Here is a 23,939-nt window from a genome sequence, read left to right on the forward strand (position 1 = left end):
ATCCCACGGGCAAAGCCCTAAGCACCCTGTTCATCAAGCCGTACCGCAAGGAAGCATTCTGAGTCCTACACTCTTTAATGTGGTAATGGCAGGCCTCAAATCGATAATTCCTCGCAAAATAGGATTCCTTGTGCATGCCGATGACGTTGCCCTTTGGACAGTCGGCAAGTCACGGCCAGCCATTCAGCGCCGTTTGCAGCTAGCCTTAAATAATGTCCATCTGTACCTCACGCGACTTGGAATGGACCTTTCGCCCGAGCGTGCGCGTCGAGCTCCCTTTCACTCACAAGGCTATGAGAAATTTCCCTCTTTAGGTTGCTGCAAAGAAGCTCGAGCCTGTACATTCCCATCGCTTCCTTGGTGTGGTCCTGGACTCGAACCTGCGCTGGGCTCGCCACATTAAACACCTTGAAACCAAAGTGCTATGTGCGATGTCTTCCTGCAATTCAACATCTTTCTGGCTTAGGATGGGGCTGTGATCAACGTTCCCTTCTAGCGGTTCACGAGGCTTTGGTGAGGGCGACTGTGCTTTACAGCCTTCCAAGCTTGCACAGGGTTTCACACATTCCCCGCACATATTCCCCGTATATGACAAGCGAGAGACACATATGGGGTTGTCGGTAGACCTTATTGAGCTCATCGCAAAGGCTATAGCGTTGTCCACCACGACTGTCAAAGTTAGTGCGGCCACAGAGGTACAGATCCCCAAGGTGGAGTGACTACGTCTCTTAGCAGATGAGCGGAGCACAAGACTTGGCGGTCTGGCCAACTAGGGGATGCCCAAGATGCGCATTGTGTGGGCAAATTAGTGCAGAGGGCGTTGAAGGCTTTGGACAAAAGATAAAGATGACACTGTAGTTTTGTTTTGTGAGCACCTCTCGCCTTCTGCCATCTCGTCAAGGGTTTGGAGGGTTGTACCGACCCTCAGGAGAGAAAAGGACTCACTGTGATCTCTGCCCCTGACACTTTGCAGGCTGGAAAAAGAAGCTGCGCTCGAGTTTTGCAGTGTCATACCTGAGAACTCTGAGGCAGCAAACCATGCGGGCTTTCTTGATAATGTAGTACAATTACGACATACTATACGTTTGGCTACTCCTGTGACTGGCCGTGATATGGATGCCGATTTCACGGTAGCTGAGTTGAAAGCTTGCTGTTACACGTCGCACAAAAACTCGTCTGGGATGCTGAATCTAGTCATTGCTGTATAGTAGAGGACGCACATGCCCAACAGGTTTTCCACATCAAAAGAAATACTGATACCGTGAGTGATAACGGTTATCCAGACTCAGGTACCTCTGAAAATATTGTTGTGGATTTCCAACTTCGAACAAAGAAAAATTTTCATTGGAACAGGAGAAGGCGACGCAGAGAAACTTACTCTACTTTAGGTTGTCCCTCAATGAAGGGTCATATGTCCACTGCTATTTAATGTTTTCATGGCTCGCCTCAAAAATTGTTCCTCAGAAGGTCAGCAGTCATTGCAGTGGGCCCCACATCGCCCCTCAGGCGGACTGTCTCATTACTTCACGTGCCTTGTACGTCGATTGCGGCTGAACATCGGCTTTACGCCTTTGTTTCGCTACGAGTTAGACTTCAACGACACAATGCTGTGCACAGCATGCACTGTCCCAACCACCATTCGGCACATCCTCGTGACCCGCCACCGCTGCATGAGGGAGCGACACACACTTGCACATCAACTGGAAGCAATCGAGATGGGGCCATTCAATATATCCAAGGTTCTTGGACCTTGGCGCAATATTGCACAGCAGCGCTGGGCTCTTTGATCGCTCTTGGCCTTTCATACAGCCACAGACTAAGTGGACGAACTCTACGCCGTTGCCCTGATAATTTGGAGGGTATGTCAGGATAACTCATAAAATCAGATTAGAGAACATGCACTAGGGTACGGTACCGTAGCCTAAACGAGGAAGCATCCGTGACATCATCATTCATAATTTAATGGTTATTGTTGTTCTTCACTGCTCTTTTAACAGCCTCGGTGGCTTTCTACCGGCAAGCAGCTTTTTTTTTCTTTTGGTAAGGAAGATCGCGGCAGCGTGAAGGTCTCGTACATACTTTGTACATATCACTTCACTGCACCGCACGCAAAAGTCAGCTGTTCGCGCTCATAAGGTAAAAGGTATTTATGAAATATTTTTTTTATTTGATGTAATTGCAGGAACACCGGACGGACTGTTTGGAACAGCGGAAGAAACATCTCGTCGCAGGTGGAGTGCACAAACGATGAACGTAAGTCCAATCGTGTTTCCATATTTCACCACGAATATTCTGAAATGGCTTTCTCCTAGTGAAGTCTACTTCTTCTGATTGATGTAAGACGTGTCGACGACTTTCATTCACATGTGCGAGCGCAGCTTCAAAGTAATGCCAGGCATGTGGATTGTCCCACACTACAAGCTCTTTAGTGTGTAATTGCAATAAATACAACACTTACAACTCATCAGCGATTACTAAGCGCTTATTGAATATAACACCTGCTGAGCTTTCATATACCTTATTGCAGTTCGTTCACGCATTCTTTTCTTCTCCTCGCGGCAACGATAGTTAAATGAGAAGGCGTCATGAGTGCACTGTTCGCGCACCTGGTGCGGAGAGACATGAAGCAGTTAAATAAGGAATTATTGCGTTGGAGTCTGCCTGTAATGGCCTGGCTTACACCTCTGCATCTCTTGCGAGCGGCCATTACTGTAAATGGCTTTCGAGAACGTGATACATCTGCTGATCGACGTCGTAGACCGTGTGTGATCTCGGTATTTTTCACGCGTTTTCCCATCTACTGAAACCCTAAACAGGAAGCTAAGGAATAACAGGCAATTTTATAGTGCAGTGTTTTGGACAGGACGGTTCATGAACCTTTTGACATCGACGAATGTGCTAATGCGCGTTTTGATTAATGCGCGCGTTTCTCAACGGTTTCTCCGGGCAGAAAAGCCGGAACCTTTCGCAGGCAACCTAAAACGGTTCACGAAAAGCGTGACTGATGAGTGCAGGGTGGCAGTTCCAAGAGCTGCAACTGCAGTGGGAAGCGAGTATCTCGCAGGTAATATGATACTCGAAGAGGTTGTGGCATGTAGAGATGTAACATTTCTGCCAAATCTGAATGGGCGAAAAGTTCGTCGTCGCGTCTCTCTCTCTCTTTTCTTTAGAAAAAAACGAAAGAAAAAACGAAGCACGGTTCATTTCCTGGACAAAATTTCCTGTTGTTTTGGCTAGACGATAGGCGGGAATGGGACGAATAGACCTCTACTCAAGCAGCCACTGGGACGTAACCATGACGTTGGTAGACATAGTGAAGCCGAAACAACGCGGATCGAGAACGCCGCCGTTAAGACGTATTTATTATTCAGTAAGCCTTCACGAAGGTTACGGGTCGCTTTGTCCTTCGCCGCTTGGATTCAACTCTGCTATTAATGGTACACACAAATGAGGTCATGTTTTTAGCCGATTTAGTGTCTTCACCAGCATGGGCTTCGCGTTCCTTGTCCACTGTGGAATGAAAAGAAGGATCCACCCAAGGGTTGGTTGCATTGTTTCGAAAGTCAATGTCGTAATCTTGCGCGGAATGTCATTTGTTAGTACGACTTAGTTTGCGCTTTCTTTATGGAGAAACACCACGTGTACTCAGAGAGAAACGCGTGCTCCACAGGCTGTTGAGCATGTAACAGCGAGAAACAGCACGCTACACTCTTAAATTTAAAACACCCTTTAGGGTGTAATCCGGGTGTAACTGGGGTGTAAACTAATTTTTACTCCCATATTACACCAGCTCGAAGAAACATCCTGGGATGAGGGGTGTTAAATGGGTGTAATAATAACGTAACACCTTATTTACAACGTCCACTGAGCTCGGGTGTAAAAGAGGCGTAAAATGGATGTAGCGGGCAGAGCTTTTACATGAACTGTATTTCTTTTGAAAGCACAATGATATGCTTCATGTTACCTACAGATGCATGCAATAGGGCACCTCAGTAGAAATTTTGAGTCTACACTCTAAATCCTGTGACGAACATGCGCCACTTAAAAAAGTTCCCTCAGAAAGTACAGCCGGTACACAGCCGTAACCGTCTGGAAGCAGCCGTAACAGCTATCAAATAGCAAGCTCAACGATCCCTATCGCCAGATATGTGTGCCCGCTGAATAGTATGTATGCCTCCTGAGCCGTATACTCGTGTACTTGTCGAATAATCCGTGTGCCGGCTATGTGCGCCTTCGCTGGAGCGTACTACGTTGTTCCGCGCCCCGCCCGTGAGGAGTGACGTGGCACCGCGTTATCTACCGCAGTGCATTCGTCGCTGCGTTCGTGCATGTTGTGTGCGCTGCAGCCTCGCCTTTGAAAGGACGACAACCTTGCTTTTCAATTACAAGTTTAATGTTTGTTTAAGGTAAGTCAACCTGTCTGTGATGCAACGTACGACGCCTGCGTTTTGCTTGTGTTTAATAATCGTTCTGTTGCAGACGATGGACACATTGCAAATGGCGGCAGGAGTGGATCGGCTACATCGGTGAAGCGACGATTTATATTACAAGCGAGGCTAATTGTATTCTTTCGTTATAGGTGAACGTGGGACTGTATCGACTGCAAGGACGTGAGTTACAAGAAGCTGTCATATTCTAGCATTAACGTTTGAACAATACCAGCGTGATGTTCACTTCGGTTTCTTTACAGGTAGTGTCCTGTCTCAACGGTCACGCATATGCCTGCAAAACTGCAACTGCTTCTCACATCGAAGAGTGGTCTGGTGCCACATGCTGGGACAATTATTCGTCGGCCATTTCGTTTGAGGAACTGTCGTGTTCGTCACTAAGGATGATCTTGGTTGAGCTTTGCAGTGCCAGCCTGGTGCATCGGATGGGTTGTGTCCATGCAACGTGTGCTCCATATGTGTGTGCTGGTATTAGTGAACCGTTTATTTTTCCATTCGGCCAACGATGATGTACTGGATGAAATTTAGAGGTATGTGCACGCCAAAAAAAAGTTGGTGTTTCAAGTTCAATGTTCTTGGTGCATTTTTTCCCCCATTATCTTCTTCTTCATTTTTCTTTTTTTTTTTTTTTGCGAAGCCTGGAGATCATTTTCTGTTAGAGAACTCGAGAGGCAAAATGTGTCTCGCGTATTAATTGGTACAAGTATTCCTTCATTACGTCCGGTACACTGTGGCTCCTGGCGTCAGCAGCGATGTCGTACCAGTTGTTTCAGGGGGCACAGGGCACCTACAGCTTTCGCAGGCTTCCTCTTGAAGTCATCTGGTGCACTTTTTTAGAAATGTGCCAGTTGATCAGGCTGCACCTATCCGTCAATGGGTTTAGAATGTACATTGTACCTATTAGAGACATACTTGTCTGAAGTTTGGGTTTCTGGCTTTCACAGCATTTTGCAGCCTCTGTGAAGAGTCGTTGCAAGTAGTAAGCAGCAGGCAGGTCGGGAAAAATCTGCTGTGCCTGTTTATTACTCACTACCTGCAACATGCCGCAGAAAGCAGCGAAACCATGAAACCCAAATGACAGACAGTATGTCGCCAGCAGTACATGTCCAGCTCAATATGACTTTTTTTCAGAGCATTCAAGAAAACCTGTGAAGCGAAAAAGCCGCTGCTCCTTGCTCGCTCTTTCGCTGCTCCGTGAGGGCACATTAAGCTTTGGCACACTTTGATATACTGGCATCAGGAGTTTTAAAGCAGTGTTGCCCAGCAGGAGTTTACATCATTCTTGTTGAATGTGTTTCTTTTAAGACCCCAGAACTAAGGGAGACCGAGCTTTGTTATGCAATGCACAAAGCAGGTGCTTTGTATTCTGGCAAGCAAGAGATTGATGCCATATATAGCTTCGGTGGTAATAACGGTTCTAGTATTGATATGTGGTGTTTGTCTGGTTTGCCCTCAATAGCAGTACAAAGGATTGTAACTGCGGCAGCAATTTGACCTCAAGCACTATGAAATAAAGAACCTGTATACTTAACCTACGTCTGGACTTTTCTTTTCAGGTGCATTTCCCAAATGCTGCAGTGGCTGTGCATTTGGTGCTCGTGGAAATTTCTTGTGTCCACAGTAATTAGCAGAGAGGCACTCCCCTGAATTATGTATGAGTAACTCAACTCCTCATTTATTGGACTGCGTACATGTGCATAGATTCACAGTTTCTGGCAGCTGGCATTTGTGAGAACTATAGCATCTATCTCTCAAGTAGCACATGTATTACTTGACAGATAAACAACACCTTTTTGAAGGGTGTAATATTACCATGGGTGTTAAATTACACCCTAAAGGGAGTGAGTTATAGCACTTTTGGATTACACCCTAAAGGGTGTTTTTGAAGTAGCAAATTACACCCTTTTTTGAGGTTGTAGCCGGTGGAAAAGGGTGTGATATTACACCCTAAAGGGAGTGAGTTATCGCACTTTGGGATTACACCCTTATTACACCCAAAAGGGTGTAAAAAAATTAAGAGTAGGCGTATTTCGAAACCCGCTTCGCTACAACAGGTCACACCTCCACTAGCACTGGCGCCGTCATCATCGCGAGCGACACCACATAATGACGTAGGCGTCGTCTGTCGTGTTTTTTCAGAATGTTTCCTTCTTGTCTGCGTGCGAGGTGATAGTTAACGAGCGAGTAAGTTGCGTGATCATACAAAGGCACGTCGCATCCATAGCGGGAATGATTGTTTCTTATCTCCGTGCGAGGTGTATATAATGGGCGAACGAGTGACTTGTCTGATGATGTAAAGGCACACCACTTGCGGTGCCCAGCTAAACGAATTGGTTCAACTGGTACTTCTAATTGGTACGAGTGGGACCCAAGAGGTACAATAGCAAGACCTATTGGATCCTTCAGTTACAATTGGACTAAACTGCCAACTGTCGAGTTGGCAGTTTAGAAACCAACTGGAAAGCCCATTTTATTTTCAGCGCTCCAACTAGACACTCAACTGGGCATGAAAGAACTGATGTTCTGACGCTGGAACAACATAGAACCTGGACCGGCAATCCAGAAGATGTGGGTTCGAATCCTACAGCTGGCAAACCTTTTCAGGGACTTTCATCTTTCATCGTTCATTTCTTAGGCAAATTGAGGCTTTGTATGTATTTGTCCCTTCTATGTTGTTCCAGCCTCAGAACATCAGTTCTTTCATGTTCAACGTTGCCGCCTGCGTCGATCCCGTCGTATGAATGTGTGTATGAGTGAGCAAAAATGTAAGAGTGAAAGGAGATGAGTGAGAGAGAGCGGCTGGTTTGTCCCTTCAGGTGACGCACCCTGGAAGTCGCTGAGAAGGCTTGTTAGCTTAGCTCAATTGGTAGAGCCCTGGACCGGCAATCCAGAAGATGTGGGTTCGAGTCCTACAACTGGCTAACCTTTTCAATGACTTTCATCTTTCATCGTTAATTTCTTAGGCAAATTGAGGCTTTGTATGTATTTGTCCCTTCTATGTTGTTCCAGCCTCAGAACATCAGTTCTTTCATGTTCAGCGTTGCCGCCTGCGTCGATCCCGTCGCATGAATGTGTGAATGAGTGAGCAAAAATGTAAGAGTGAAAGGAGATGAGTGAGAGAGAGTGGCTGGTTTGTCCATTCAGATGACGCACCCTGGAAGACGCTGAGAAGGCGTGTTAGCTTAGCTCAATTAGTAGAGCCCTGGACCGGCAATCCAGAAGATGTGAGTTCGAGTCCTACAGCTGGCTAACCTTTTCAGTGACTTTCATCTTTCATACTCAACTGAGCATTATGGATCAATTGGTCGTTCCATTTGGTCTTTCCGTCTGCAACTGCAGCTTGAGTTCCAACTGCCCTGTAAACTACAAATTATTTTCCCAGTTGGCAGAGTTGTAAAGTCAGTGATTACCAGTGGTTCCGTATTGTTAATGTAATTAGTCAGTGCATGTGTACCTAACACTGTCAAAAATCAATGAGAAACAGTAATTGAATTTAATTTTGTCAGTATCTGGTATTTGGAGGATTAGCCCGTAGTCCGAGGAGCGAGATTTCTGCATATAAATAGCAGAAGGTGGATATATTAGATTTCTAGCCATAGCTGGATAAACTATAAAATGATTGTGGCAACAATAGTTCGTGGCTTTAAGTCGTGCGAGGTAAGCTTTTGCGTTCTTCACTTCAGTTTGAAACCGAAACTTTAATGTTCTCATCGTCATGTCCGACCCAGCGCATCGGCATCACTTCAGAATCTGTTTTGAGCTCGTGAAATTTCCGTGGGTATTTTCTTAATGTATAGCTTGAAGTGTTTCGTCCGGTTTCGTCATGTTTTTCAACTCTTCAACCCGTGTAAAAATGTGAACATCATTGAATCTGTGTGAAGGCGCTGTGTCATGCGTAGTACCATATTTTCACGCGTATTAGCCACAGGCCACCGTTTTTCCCGCACTGGGAAAAACGTTCGGCGCATAAGCCGCACGGTTATTTGAGCCGCGGCGTGCACGCGTGCAAGATATCACAATGAACGTAACGGGATAGGTACACGAATTTGCAAAATATCTATATTGCTCAAATCAAAGAATTCTCAGAATTGACAAATGCAACATTACTTTAAATGGTATAGAATATTGACTCTAGAAGATTCCTGGTGATTCAGACCTAGTAGAGAGCGAAGACCAGTGGGCATTCCGTGTACATCTTTAGTCTTTCGATAGGCCGCGGATTATACGCGGATTATCGACCTTTACGACCCACTTTACGACCCACTAACAACAATTGCAAAATATGACTGTTGTACAAGGAATACCGCTGGGAGTATCCCTCAGTTGGGGACGGGGAAACATTACGCGTTTGCCACCATCTTAGCGACGCCCTCGAAGGGAGACGCCACATATGGCTTCCTAGCTCTCTGACGTCGTATGCGTATAGTTCCCTCCGAAACATGCTGGTCGTAGGTATCCTAAACAGCTCGGCTTCCCCCAGTCGCGGTTCACTAAGAAAAAGAGGAGCCCAAATGAAATCTCAGCTCCATTCATCGTCGCTGGCGCGTGTACACGGATCCGCTTTCCCTCCGAGATTTTTAATTACTGTAGCTTCAGAGCAGCGAGCGCTGCTTTCCGGTGAGTTCACACGCAAAAGTGAGTTGTGCTCCATAAATTCCTCCTTACGCGCTCCCAGACGGATAGATTGCACTATGTGGAGCTCAAATCGCTATGGAGGCACGTATCTACCCTATGGGAATGGTTTTAAAGGCAGTGCATCGCACTCTCTATGCCGGTCGACAGACACCGGGGAATGAATGCAGAGCACCATATTTGCAGCTCATGTGTGTTCATGGTCAGGCTGTATGCAGGACGTACAATATGAATACACTGCAAGATGTTACCACAGAGGGCATACATGAATATTTTTCCCGTGCGCTATGCAGTGGCTCTTATTTTGCAGTTCCTGTGTTGATGGTCCCGCAGTGACAGCGAGTCATATAACGGCTGAGCGTAACTGCTTGCCATCACGTTTATCCCGCGAAATTCGCCACAATGCGACACTGCTCAAAATTATGCGTTTACGTTCGCATAAATACATGACAGCCCCTGCCTTCCAAACTGTTAATAAAAATGCTTATCGCCTGCCTGTTTGTTTACGCATTAGTCTTGATCGAAAAGCCGTGTTTGGGATCCACCCAATGCGACGAAATCACAGCCCAGCAAATGCAAACACCTTGCCGAAAGCATATTTGCTTTCCATATACGCTTATCCGTTCGCAAACTGCGCGGTTGCGCGATAAACAGTCCCCCAGCATTCCACTCACGGCTGTCGCCCAGTGATGGGGTTGCGACCCGCTGCTACTCATTGTCCCTTTGTATAGTCACCTTGCCATGCGTAGGAGCTGTTACAATAGAGGGAGAAGCAGCCAAGTGCGGCCCAACGTTTATCGCTCGATGAACAGCCGGGTGTGGTGACGCTTTGGAAGGTAATCAGGAGATTCATTGGTCTCAGGGGGATCAGTCAGGGCAATACGCCTCGCATCGTGCACGGGAAAAGCTCTATGTTGGGGTACAACATGCAGCTCCAGCTACTATAGGGAGTGGTGAAAGAGAAAGTCCTTGCTTTGGCTTCCTCCGTGTCTTGAACGATTCTCTTGCGCCCAGATGTAATTATGGGGTAAATGGAACAAAACAAAAAGAACTGGAGCTGTTGTGGTGCACGATTTAATCCTGCACTCTTAAAAATGAACTTCACCATATAGTACGCTCCCAGCCAACCATGATCCCGAATGACAACGTTCTCTCCCTTGATTTGATGAGAACGGGGGGCGTACGCCCTCTTTTGTGGCAGTTATCAACTGCATAATGCCACAAAACTGGCGTACGCCTCCAGAGGTAAGAACGATGTCACTGGGGATGATGGTTGGCTAGGAGCGTGCTATGCTGTGAAGTTCTATTTTAAAGCGTGTGCAAAGGTCAGTGGTCTAACCATGTTCTTGTTTCCCTATAAGTTCTTGTATTCTTCTTGTTGTTATTATTCGACTCATATAGGAATTTTCACCCTTAGGGTATCTCTCAGCATTTGCTCTCTCCTGGGATTAAAGGTCAGCTATGCCGATATCCCAGATAGTCGAAACGGTTGTGATATTCTGAAAGCCCACATCCAGCTCTCCCCAAAATACACCTTCATTCTCTCAGTTCGGTACAGTACCATGTCAAAAAAATAGGTAATTCATTCCGAAACACACATGGGCGCAGCCATTTTTATGACGTAGATGTGCCCGAACGGGCATTGTGACGTGTACGCGCCTTCGTACTTGTCAGTCGATTTCAGCTACGGCTTCTCGCGGCTTCACGTATCTGTGCTTGAAGATGGCGGACAGCCGGGTTCCACCGTTCCGCGATAAGTAAACAGTGCAGCAGCTGCGAACTCATTCGCGAACCAACCTCTGTGCGATGTTGTGACTGGAATTCGTCGTTTGTGTTTTGGAGCACGTACAATTTGTATCAAGTAGCGTCTGCGTTAGCCCCTTTACAGCACTTGCCCATTGTAGAGGCTGACGTTTCGACAGCCGTGTCAGCAAGAAAATGCCGACAGCGTTTTATTACTGCAGGAAAATTGTGCTATGTATTTGAGAAACCGCATACTGCTATGGGAAAAGTTTTACGTACGATTTATCAATGTGCACCAGCGTCGACGATGGTATGTAACGACGAAAGACGTAAAACGAAATACAAATCACATTTTAAACTTTTTGTGGGATTCTGTGCATTTTCCAGAAGCTTTCTTTGAATCACGCACTCCCATGTCACGCTGCGTTGTGTGGTACGCTACAAACTACTGCATTTTATGTCTAACATCTGGATATTGTTTGTAATGAACACCGTCGCACAAAAACATGCACACGAAAGCTCCAGTAGCCATGTGGTTGCACACTATGCAGACGCAAAAGAAGTACCAGAGCACATATTGCCACTTAGAAATGTGGTGTCTGAAGAGTTAGGGCATAGCATAGATCCTAGAAATCAGGTGCACCTTACCCTTCTGTAGAGTGCTCTTTCAATTCACAACTCAGCCCATGGGGTGTAAAAGTATTAAAGGCAATTATGTGACTTGTCGTCGTGGGTGACACCACTGGCCAGCCTCGGGGTTCATTCCGTGCTCAGGAATTACTGTACAAAGCACTTTGTATGTAGGACGTGATAAGCAATATGTAAGTTGCAACCTTGTCTGCAGCATTCTCGATTGCCTCTTACCTTTACAGTTCGAGACACGTTACCAAACCATTTGCAAAGGGCACTCTTACAGGGGCCGTGTAACTTGAGTTTTTAGTATAAAATTTTTAAAAATATAAGTATACAATATGTAATATGAAATTTATATAAAATCAAAAATAACATTTATAAAAAGAATTTATAAAAATAAATAAAAAGGCTTCATGGAAGCAATCCGTTAGCATACCCATTGCACATGAAGCACAATTATATATGCTTGGACATCATCTAATTAATCTTCTGAACCATATGTGTGGCTGGATACGAAATTTTTTATGCGCATCCTCTACCTTCCTATTCCTACATGTGCACACGAATAACAGTGCATATACGTGAAGTGGCAAAAAGCAACGCTAGACTCTACCATCATTGTGCCCCTTTAATTTTCCACATTTATGTCTGGTGAACAGGGAATATCTCACTAGAAAAGAAGACATTTGTCCATTGTTTGGCAAGCAAATAAATATATTTATTTACATTTTCCATAAATCAACAATGTTGTGACCTGGTGCAAATATTAATGTCAACAAGTAAAGTACTTACAAATTATTCCTATGTGCTCAAATGCAGATATGACAATTCTGTTTTTGTACCTCAGCACAGTACATTTTCAAAATTAACAAACTGCACAGCATCAGCAATCTTAAAGTATCTGAAGAGGGGAATCACATAAAGCTCCAATAATAGACTGTGCAAACAAAGCTAAAAAAAAAACAAAGTACTTCAAGAAAAATCTGAATAATCGGTTGCCGTTGTGATATGTACTACTATGCACAGTTCATGAATGGAACATGTTACCTCATTGCATTGCCTCCATGTGAGCACTAGAACAGGCAGCTTTTTAGGTCGCTCTTTCCGTGTTTTTCTATTGTCTTTTTTGTTTTCTGTTTTTGCATTAGCAATCATGGCCATAGTGAAACACAAGCAACCAAGGACAGGATGTGACATCTACAATGCGACTGCTAGCTCTAAACTGATATATTTATTAGCAGACTCTAAAATGTACACACATATGCTGCTAAGAAAATGACAATTTAACCAATAGAATAACAGACAAGAAAAAGGGCTATATATCTTCCCCTCTCCTCATTCTATTTCACAGGCAGCCCTAGTATCATTCCGAGTGTGTCCGTGCGTTCCCTTTGAGATAACGTATCTCTGACAGAAGCAAATCCAACAGCGGACTGCTTACGGATGCAACTATCTTGGATTTCTCTAACCACTTGTTATTTAACCGCTGCCTTGAGCTGTGTGTTCTGGAAATTTAGGCAGCATCCAGAGTCCCTGCAATGTGTTGCCATGTTTCTCGAGGGCCTGTGTTTCACTATGGCTCTCAGATACAACCTACCCCATTTAAACACAGTAGAAAACACAGATTTGTAAATAGCACCTGTTGATTGCACTGTACATACCCCCCACATAAAGGATCATAGTGGATACTACATCTTGTGCGATAATGTCAGGAACACAAAAAATATAGATTTTAAACCACTCTTACGTCGTAGTAGTAGTATTTGTGTGAAGCTGCGCAATTCCTGTCCTGCAAATAATTTAAACCATATGTTTCATCTGCCAGCGTGATGATCCCCTGAAAAGCAATTCACACTTGGCGGGAACTACCGGTTCTGAAACCTATCCCTGACATGTGTAGCCATCAGGGAGGAAACCCAAGGGCTGCGGTGGAAAAGACAAACACACACGGGCTATGTTCTCTCTGTGTATCAGCTGCTCTGGCTAGGTTTCTATTCACGCTTAATGGCCGTAGCAGTAATGCATGAAGACCACTGCTAAGTTGTGTTGAGAAACACCACTTTATGTTTGCCATGTCTAAATGAAACGTACCTGACCTGATCCAAATTAACCGTTCTGAGTCTGGAACACACAAAGAGAAAAACGCAACACACGCCACAACATTAACAGATAGCAAATGAGCTGTAGCGAGCTCCACCTTGGGACAAAGTCAACAAGTAATTCACCAAAAGTCAATGAGCGCCTGAAATGTAACATCTCCAGTGGCGTAGCCCGACCTCAAAGGTAGGGGGGCTCGATACGAAAACTCCCCCCCCCCCCCGCTGATCCTGTGTCGACAACACACACATACTTGTGCACACTTCAAACTGAGGATTAAAAAAGGGAACGAAAATAGTTGATTTAGACGTTCACAGTACGATTACATGTATAGGCTGTCATGACCAATGAAGTGGTGTCACTAGATTGGAAGTACTTTGAAAAGCTCATACTTTGAAAACCATTCAAGAATGCTTCTTAGATAGACGCCATGAACTGCAAGAACTTTCGCGATAGTCACACTGGTCCCCCCCCCCCCCATATATTATGTTCTCGGATTTGCACGATTTGTGTGGGTCGGTCCGTGGCAGGTAGTGGGGGCTCGAGCCCCGCCTAGCCCCCTCGTGGCTACACCACTGAACATCTCTGACTGGTAGCAGGATGGCCCACGTTCAATTACTGGTGCTAGCACTGACTGGCTTTTTCATGAATTATTTGTTGAAAGTTTCGATGTGCTTGAGAACCATTCGTCAACCATTGTATCCTCATGAGGTGATGAGGGTTTGTCATCCCAAAGAGATTCCCTTTCTGGCATGTGTCCTTATGGATGCTCATCACTGCAGAAAAAAAGAAAGAAAGAAAGGAAAAGCATTTAATGACAAGAAATGGATAGTCGCATTTACTGCATAATGATTGTGCACAACAGAAAGAATACTTTTGCACAGAAGGCTGTACTTCTTGATGTCTAACATCAAGTTGCAAAATTCCAGAATATATGACATGTTGTAAGGTAGAGAATAAGTAGAGTTATTGAGTTGTCGAGTTGAGTTGAGGGGGCAGTTGTACCCCCTTTTTATTTTATTATATATGATTATACAGTCAAACTCCTTTACAACGAAGCTCAGGGGACAGCAAAAAAAATTCGCAGTAAAGGTATTTTCGTTAAAAAGGATGTCCATTATTGGACCTATAGGCTCCAGCGGGACCGCAAAAAAAATTCGCAGTAAAGGTATTTTCGTTAAAAAGGCGTTCGCTATAAAGGAGTTTGACTGTATAATTATCTTTATGTCTGTACCACCCCTCGCTCTCTACATTACAACATGTTTTATATATTCTGGGATTTTGTAACTTCATGTTAGACATTAACAAGAGCAGCCTTGTGCACGAAAGTCTCGTCTCATTAAAACTTAGATGCTCTCAACAGTCTTCTTTCTGTTGTGAATCTCTATCGCAGCATACCTGCACATTGCTGTTCTACGTACTGTGACTTTGCAGTAAGAGTATGGACTTTCGGTAAAAAGACTACACAGCACTGCTCAGGTATTTTTGCCTATCGAACAGTATGTATGTATGCAGTATGCACACAGTATTTGTGCACCGGACCCACTAAAAATGTAGTGAATGTGGCATTGCCCACGGTAATGCACCAAGTTGAACACAAATATTGTAGAATCCAGGTATTTTAGCTTACATGTCAAGCCAGTACCACACCAGTATCCAGTGTGAAGTTGTGACAAATAAATAGTTTCCATTTTTCTTAGCTCTCAGAAAACAGACAGTGAATTAATAAGAGTAGACAATGTTAACATGAATTCTGGGCTATTCTTCAGTTGAAGATTCACAGATAGTAAAGGCACCTTCCTCAATGGACGTTGATGACACTGAAAATTCTAAAATGTTATCAGAGGCGACATCAGCTTCGGTGTGTCAAAGGATTGTATGTCCAACAGTAATCCAGCTAACAGTAACAAAAATGTGCAAAAGACAAATTAAATGAACTCATGTAACGTACCTTCTATATCAGACAGTAAAGCTTGTAACACCCCATCCACAGGAACCAGTGTCCAGACACAAAAGTGCTTGAACTGGGAGATAGCAGCTAATCGGAATGGCGATCTTTGTTTTCCACCCTGGAAGCACAGGTTGTAACTTTGAGGGCAGATTTAAAAGTGGTGTCAAAATGTCTGCATGCGAGTGCACATGAAAAGTTGAACATAGATGACTACTCAGATTATAACATCACATTGTCATTCCTGTTGGTGGAGGTGGACTGCAGCTAACGTGTCAGCAATTTCTTCATGACCAGATGCAAGCCAGATCATGCTTCATTTCCGCCTTCAGCGTGCACCTGTGATAATTCAGAAGTTAGATTATCAATAGTACTATTGTGTTGTTAATCGTGGTTATATCAGAGTAAGCGCAGTAGGACAGCTGCACAATCGATTCATTAAGCTTGCTATTTTTTATATCTGAACCTCGACTTACCATTTTTTGCTCTCGTTTTTTGCCTTGATCCTCCGTGGCACGTTCAAAATGTTATGCGTCGGGCACCTCAGATTTTCATCAGACGATTTCGTGCCGAGATTCCAAATTGCCTCTGGAGTCGCGCGTAACCTATGATAACATTCGTGGACGAAATCCTTGCAGTGGAAATTAGCAGGCACCACTGTCAGCCAAGAGCTTCGCACTGCTTGGTCTTTTGGCAGCTTATAATAGGTAACACTTGAATGCACCGATGAATTGTTCTAACAGCGTAGCACTCTCGCATCTTCGACAACTTCGCCGTAGCATATTTACGAATCATATCGCTCCAGCCCATAAAAGGCAAGGTCAGAACAAGGAAGTGCACTTTCCAAACGACGCTGTGCCAAAAAAAAACATTCACATGCTTTGTTTCCGGCTTAGCAACAACATAACAGCTGTTCGCTTATGTACGATTCACACAGAAGGAAACGGAAGAAGCCAAGCAGCCAAGCCAAGAGTCCATGCCAAGCCAAAGACAGATAAACCGAGAGCAGTGACGTCGGTGCGCCCGTGCGCAGGGTTTGCCGACGGTCTGACGGCCGGGCGTGGGAACTAAGAAAACTGTTTTCTAAAAAAAGTACGAACAGTTGGAGCAAGATATTTCGCACACATATTCAGTGTTCGGTAATGAACACACAGCGCGAGTATCGCTCAGGTCTGCGGCACTTCAAAATCGGCATATCTGACCTTTAACTACCAGGCTCAGTGTGCCGTGTCGTAGCTCGCACGCACGTTAAAATGGTCGTCAGTAAAGTCCGCAAGTAAAGTAATCTAGTGACTAAGTGCAGAACAGACCTCGCCCGTGCAGTGTAAGTAAAAACATAGAATATTATACAGGGTGCCTTTTTTGCGATACAGATTTTTCACACACACACACACAAAAAGAAAACTATAAGGGCTATAGATATCCTGTTTTCACTTCTATCATCTCTGGGCCGGAGGACGTTCTTGGCCATCTGTTGCTCAACCTGAATGACTAATTACCTAAAAATCCCCGGCGTCGGGAACTTGGCGCCCCCATCGCCCGGCAGCAGCCGCAGTAGCCCCCTCCTGCACCAACGGTTGGGTCGCCGCAGGAGGGAGACCCCCACGTATAGCTGTGCGTGGCTTTCCCGTGTCTGGGGAAAGGGGGATCCTGGCGGTTGAGTGGACCCGGAGGTTGTTTAGGACCCTTCGGGGCCCCTCCGGGAAAGCAACACACCGCTTTGGCCCCTGCTTCCCATAGTCGGGTGGTCCTGGAAGACCCGGCCAGGATTATTCAGCTAGTCGCCATCTCCCTTTTCCTTACTTTCTCTTTTCATCTCCTCCTCCTCTCTCTCTTTCCTAACTCACCTTCTTTGGCGGCAAGGGTCAACCTTGGGCAGTTCTTTCACCCTTCTGAAACTGCACTAGGGTATAATGCAGAGGAAAGTGTTAGCGTGCCAGGCACGCTCCCTTGGTTGGGCTCGATGGTGGGCGACACACCTGTGCACCGAACCACTCTTTTCCTTGTATGGATTCTGTACGCTCCAAAAAACATGATCAGCGTCAAAAGAGGCGCTGCACCGAAGCACCAATGAACTCGCTCAGCTTAGACCTGTCTCCAGAGCCATGGTTCCCGAAATTCCTTGTGGCCCATGCTGAGGACGAGACAAAGCCACTATCGAAAGTGTCACCATTCCTCATTGCTAAAGAAATCGAAAAGATCATCGGGAAATCGTACAAAGCAAAGAAGCTCTCATCTGGAGACATCCAAATTGAGGTAGAAAGCAGATCTCAAAGTTCAGCTCTCGTGTGTATAAAGAAACTCGGTGACATTCCAGTGTCAATCACAAAACACCGTATCCTGAACATTGTCAAGGGTGTGATCTCCGAGAGTGAGCTTCTTGACTGTTCTGACAGCGAGATCGAAGAAGGTTTGCGAGAGCATGGCGTTGTGGCAGCGAGGCGGATAGTCATGCGTCGCGATGGAAAAGAAATGCAAACCAAGCACATCGTACTGTCATTCCAGCTGCACAGACTCCCTGAAACCATCAAAGCAGGTTACCTGAACTGCCACGTGCGACCTTACGTTCCTAACCCGCGACGTTGCTTCAAGTGTCAACGTTTCGGGCACGGATCACAGGTCTGCCGCGGACAGGAAACGTGTCCAAAATGTTCAGGCAACGGTCACACACCAGAATCATGTGAGAACACAGTACGTTGTGCAAACTGCAAGGGCGACCACCCAGTATACTCAAGATCTTGCCCCCGGTGGAAAGAAGAAAAAGAAATACTTCGAATCAAAGCAGAACAAAACGTATCATATCAAGCAGCAAAAGCACAAGCAGAGTTTGCTAGAAAAGGCACTTTCTCCGAGGTGGCGCGCAGGGGAGTAGCACCACCGAGGAAATCTGTAGAGACCCAGACTTCTGGGTGTCTACCTCAAACTCCCCAACAGAAAGGTGGAGACACGAGAGTGTCTCCGCCTGCTCCTATGTCTCCTGGGAGCACCCTGGCTTGCCAGGCACACACCAAGGAGATAGCCACAGCTTCCAGTGATGTTGATGGCGCAGTCTCAGTCTGGGACGGAACCATGCCGGAACCATCCCAGACCATGTCACAAAGCATGGAATTGGATGACGATGACTGCTTATCCCAGAAATCGTCATCCAGTCTGCCAGGTGTTCTCTCTCAGGGCAAAGAAAAGAGAGAGAAAACATCGGGTCGAGGTAGGGGCAGCAGAACAAAAGACCTGCAGAAATTACCTCCACGAAGAATAACCCCTCCTTGAATAAGACATTCATGTACACACAGTCGATAGGGATATGTACTTGCATCCAAGGCACGATTAAGATATTGCTCCTTCTCCTCTCTGTCTTCCTTCTCATGGGTCTAGGTAATATTGTACAATGGAATTGTCGAGGTATCTTTTCCAACCTTGATGACATTAATGACCTCTTAGAGGAACAAAAGGCAGTTGGCTGTTGCTTACAGGAGACATATCTACATGAGAACAGTATAAATCCCTTCCGCCGACACAATTTGTTTAGAAAAGACCGCACAGACAGCACCCGCGCATCTGGAGGTGTCGCTGTCATTGTCCCACAGTCCATACCTGCAACCCGCTTTCCTCTTGTCACAGACCTGGAAGCCGTCGCTGTACAAATATGCCTCGACAGAGTCATTACATTATGCTCACTGTATCTTCCACCTTCAATTTCAATCGAACAAAAGGACTTTGAGCATCTTTGTGACCAGCTTCCTCCGCCATTCATGATACTTGGTGACCTAAACGCTCACAATCATTTGTGGGGTAGCACAAGACTGGATGGTCGAGGGAAAATGCTAGGGAGGGTTTTGATGTCAAGGCCTATTTGCCTGCTCAATTCAGGACAGCCTACATACATCAACTCTGCAACACAAAGCTTCTCTTGTCTGGACATTTCACTATGCAGTCCCTCCCTCTTTGATTGTTTTGACTGGGCAGTCCAGCAGAACCCAAGGGGAAGTGACCACTTCCCCATTATCTTGCAACTAAGTGGTCAGGCAGATACATTAACTGCGCGCTCACCCCGCTGGAAACTGCGTTTGGCGGACTGGAACTCCTTTGAAAAGAAAGCAGTACTGTCTGAGTCTTCCTTTCGTGGGTTAAGTATTGAAGAAGCCAACGAAACACTTACTGCCACAATTATAGAGGCTGCCAGCCAGGCTATTCCGCAAACGTCTACACGTCTTCCTAAGCGCCCCAAGCCTTGGTGGACAGACGATTGTGAAAGGACAAGGAAGGAACAAAACCGCTTTTGGGGAATCTTCCGCAGATACCCAACTTCACAAAACCTCCTTGCTTTTAAGAGAGCCCGTGCCAAGGCTAGGTGGACACGGAAAAAAGCTAAACAGGAATCTTGGAGAAACTTTGTTTCATCACTCAACTATAATACCCCCTCGAAGAAAATCTGGGAAAGGCTCCGAAATATTAGGGGTGAATATTCCAGCCTATGTATTCCACTATTGCAGGTTAATGGAGCACCATGCGAGACCCTTGAAGAACAAGCAAATGTACTGGGCGAACACTTCCAAAACATTTCTAGCTCCGCTCATTACAGTAAAGATTTCCTTAGAGTCAAGGCATCTGCCGAAAAGAAGAATATACCGAGTGGCCATGGTGAGAATTATGCATACAACATGCCTTTTCACATAACGGAGTTGTTGAGAGCATTGCCATCATCCAAGGACACGGCCCCGGGGCCAGATAGGATAACATACTCTATGCTAAGGCACCTTTCATCTGAATCACTCAAATGCCTGCTTTATTTCTTCAATCTCGTATGGAGAGAAGGACAGCTCTCTTCTCGTTGGAAAATAGCTACAGTCCTCCCTTTCCTCAAACCAGGGAAAGATGCCTCCATACCCACTAGTTACAGACCTATCGCGCTCACAAGTTGTCTTGGTAAAACTTTTGAGCGTATGGTGAATAACCGTCTTATTCACTACCTGGAGGAGAATGAATGCCTCACTCCATACCAGTGTGGCTTCCGTGTGGGACGTTCCACTGTAGATCACCTCATTCGACTAGAGACCACCATCCGTGAAGCCTTTGTTAGGAGACAGCACTGCCTATCCGTGTTTTTTGACCTTGAAAAGGCTTACGACACAGCATGGCGATACGGCATCCTCCGGGACCTGCACGATTTTGGAATACGTGGGCGTCTGTTCCGCTGCATTTCTAATTTCCTCCAGCGAAGGACTTTCAGGGTACAGCTGGGTACATCACTCTCTCGTCTGTTCATACAGGAAAATGGTGTCCCACAAGGGTCAGTGCTCAGTGTTACACTTTTCATTATCAAAATGAACTCTATCGCCAATGTAATTCCACCCTCAATTATGTACTCTTTGTACGTAGATGATCTCCAGATAGCATATTCATCTACGAACTTGGCCATGTGTGAGAGACAAATCCAGCTCACAATTAATAAGTTTGTCAAATGGTCATCGCAGAACGGGTTTAAGTTTTCAGCTGAAAAGACAGTCTGTGTGCCTTTTTCTAGAGCAAGAGGTGTATTCCCAGATCCCAAGCTAAGCGTAAATGGACATGAACTGGCAGTACGATCGGAACACACATTCCTTGGTGTCATTTTTGATGCAAAGCTCACGTTTGCAGCTCACATAAAGAACCTGAAAGGGAAATGCTTGAAATCTTCAAATATTCTTAAAGTCCTGTCACACAGATCGTGGAGTGCAGATCGCGAAACACTATATCGCGTGTACACATGTAGTGTCCGATCACGACTAGATTATGGATGCATTGTATACGGGTCTGCACGCCAATCTGTGCTGAAGGCTTTGAATCCTATCCACCACCAGGGACTGCGACTTGTACTGGGGGCATTCCGTACGACACCTGTTGAAAGTCTGTATGTGAAAGCAAATGAGTGGTCCTTAGCGAAACGTCGCTTCTATCTTGGGATTTTGTATGCACTGAGGATAAGAGGCTACCATCAACACCTTTCTTTATCTTGCGTTAAGACCACACGTTTTAAGCAACTCTTCCTAAACAAGCCAACAATTACCCCACCCTTTAGCATGCGAATTTCAAATGATATTCAACTGTATGGCTTCACTGCTTACAGTTACATGATCGCCGAATGCAGTCCGAGGGTACCTCCATGGCAACCACCCCTGAAATATAACTGCTACCTTACAAAGTATAAGAAACATGTAACACCTTCGTTAGTGCTACAACAGGAATTTGAGCACCTGAAGAGTGGTTTTCGGAACCACACTGAAATATATACAGATGAGTCCAAGACAAGCAAAGGTGTTTCTTGTGCCATGGTATCAGGTTCATGTACAAGGTCGCACTGCTTAAAGCGCATCACGTCTATCTTCACTGCAGAGGTTTATGCCATCATTTTAGCACTGAACTTCATTTTAGAAAATAACATTGAATCATCTGTCATATACACAGATTCTTTTAGTGCTTTGCAATCGGTATGTAACATTAAACCACAGAAGTACCACCTCGTGCAGCGAGCACAGTATATAGCCAGCAGAGTAGTGAACAGAGGTCTTTCTCTTATCATCTGCTGGGTGCCTAGCCACAGAGGGATAGCAGGCAACGAGCTTGCCGACAAAGCTGCCGCTGCTGCACTCTCTGCTGATGTGACGCCGTTTGATGTACCTTTTCAGGACTTGAAGCCCCATCTCAAGAGGACGATAAACAAAAGATGGCAGGAATATTGGGACACACAGATACGCAATAAACTCCACCTGGTTAAAAATAACATAGGACACCCTGTACAGAGCTTGGAAAAGAGAGCACATGCAGTAACCCGGACACGGCTAAGACTTGGCCACACTCATCTCACCCATAGTTTCCTCCTCCAGAGAGGAGCCACCCGAGTGCACGCACTGTGGGGAACCCCTTTCTGTTCTGCACATCCGTGTTTCTTGTGCGTCGTATGAATCTCTTCGCCATCGTCACTTCCAGGAGTTTTATAGGAATCACCTACCGCTCCACCCAGCCCTACTGCTGGGTGATGACGCTCTTTTACCGTTTAGTAGAGTCCATAATTTTATTAGAGACACTGGTTTTTTAAACGCCTTGTAATTTTAACGATATTTTTCTGAAAACACAGTACTTGAGCTAATTTGTATCATGTACTGGTTTTAACCTTATCATTCCATTTTAACTAGTGACATTTTTAACAATGTTTTGGCGCACTATAGCCTCCGTTGCTGCTGCGCCATTAAAACACTAATCATCATCATCATCATCATCACCTAAAAATCGTTAATTAACTTTTCATTTTTAAAGCTACAAAGTTGTCCTAGTGAGAACATCTGGTCCCTTCGGTCACCTGATAACGTAGCCGTTTTCAGAACAATAATCCGTTCGATAGATCGTCCGCAAAAAATTCGTAAAGGTACAACATTTTTCTTTATTTTGTTCATTGCGCAACTTCGGAGACGCGTCTTTCCTTCACCTTCAATGTGAGAGGGTGAAAGAGCACACTATCGCCTCTTGCGTCCTGAAAAACGATTACAAGAAAACAGAAAATGCAACCCAAGAAAAGGGCAGTTCCGATAGCGTCACTCGATAAATTTGTTTTTGTTTTGCTTCCGCAAGCTAACGCTCATCTTCGACGCATGAGGCGGCACTGTGCTCCTTCACCCTCTCACATTGGGAGTGAAGGGAAGACGTGTCTCTGGAGATGCGCAATGAACAAAATAAAGAGAAAATGGTGTTCGTTCACGAAAAACGGCTACGGTATCAGGTGACGAAAGGGACCAGATGTTCTCATTGGGACAACTTCGTAGCTTTTATAATTAAAAAGTTAATTAACGATTTTTAGGTAATTAGTCATTCGACGGTTGAGCAACACATGGCTACGAACGTCCGCCGGCGCAGAGATGATAGAAGTGAAAATAGGATGTTTATAGCCCTTAGTTTTTTACGAAAAATTTGTATCGAAAAAAAAAGACACCCTGTATAGAAAAATAAAATTTTCTTGTTGATTGCAGCACAGTTCATTTAACGTATTGTCGGGATATCCATGACGACAAAGATGATGGGCAGGCGCGCAACGTGTTCTTGTTAATGTTTTTTTCTTGGTCTCGTGGAGGTACCCACACCTCACTGAACAATGCACCATATCCGAACAATGAAACTTAGGTACATGCGGGTGTTGTTGTTACCGAGCCCTTTCGGAGCAGACTGGCGCCGCCGTGTGGCCAACCCCCAAGGTAAAGTGGCTGGCATGAGCGTCGCGCACGATCATGTTCTCTTCGTACTCACGGTGGACATGGAAGGTTATGTTGGTTCTAATATCAAGATTGTGAAGCACCAGCAGGCAATATCGTCCACTTAGGACACACTATTTCTGTCATCACAAGCTCGAGGAAGATCGTCAGCAGTTTTCTGTGCCCCAGCAGCAAGCAAATATACGACTTCTTGGCACTTTC

At 45.3% G+C, this 23,939-nt stretch overlaps 1 protein-coding gene across 1 annotated transcript; it reads left to right on the plus strand.

Moving 5' to 3' along the window:
- Positions 1-17,571: 17,571 nt before the first annotated feature.
- Positions 17,572-18,768, plus strand: LOC135384950 (uncharacterized). The gene has a single exon (XM_064614130.1). It carries the CDS (start codon positions 17,572-17,574, stop codon positions 18,766-18,768), a length of 1,197 nt encoding a protein of 398 aa, XP_064470200.1.
- Positions 18,769-23,939: the final 5,171 nt, after the last annotated feature.

This window comes from Ornithodoros turicata, chromosome 2 (assembly GCF_037126465.1).
Source record: "Ornithodoros turicata isolate Travis chromosome 2, ASM3712646v1, whole genome shotgun sequence".
Lineage (NCBI taxonomy): Eukaryota > Metazoa > Arthropoda > Arachnida > Ixodida > Argasidae > Ornithodoros > Ornithodoros turicata.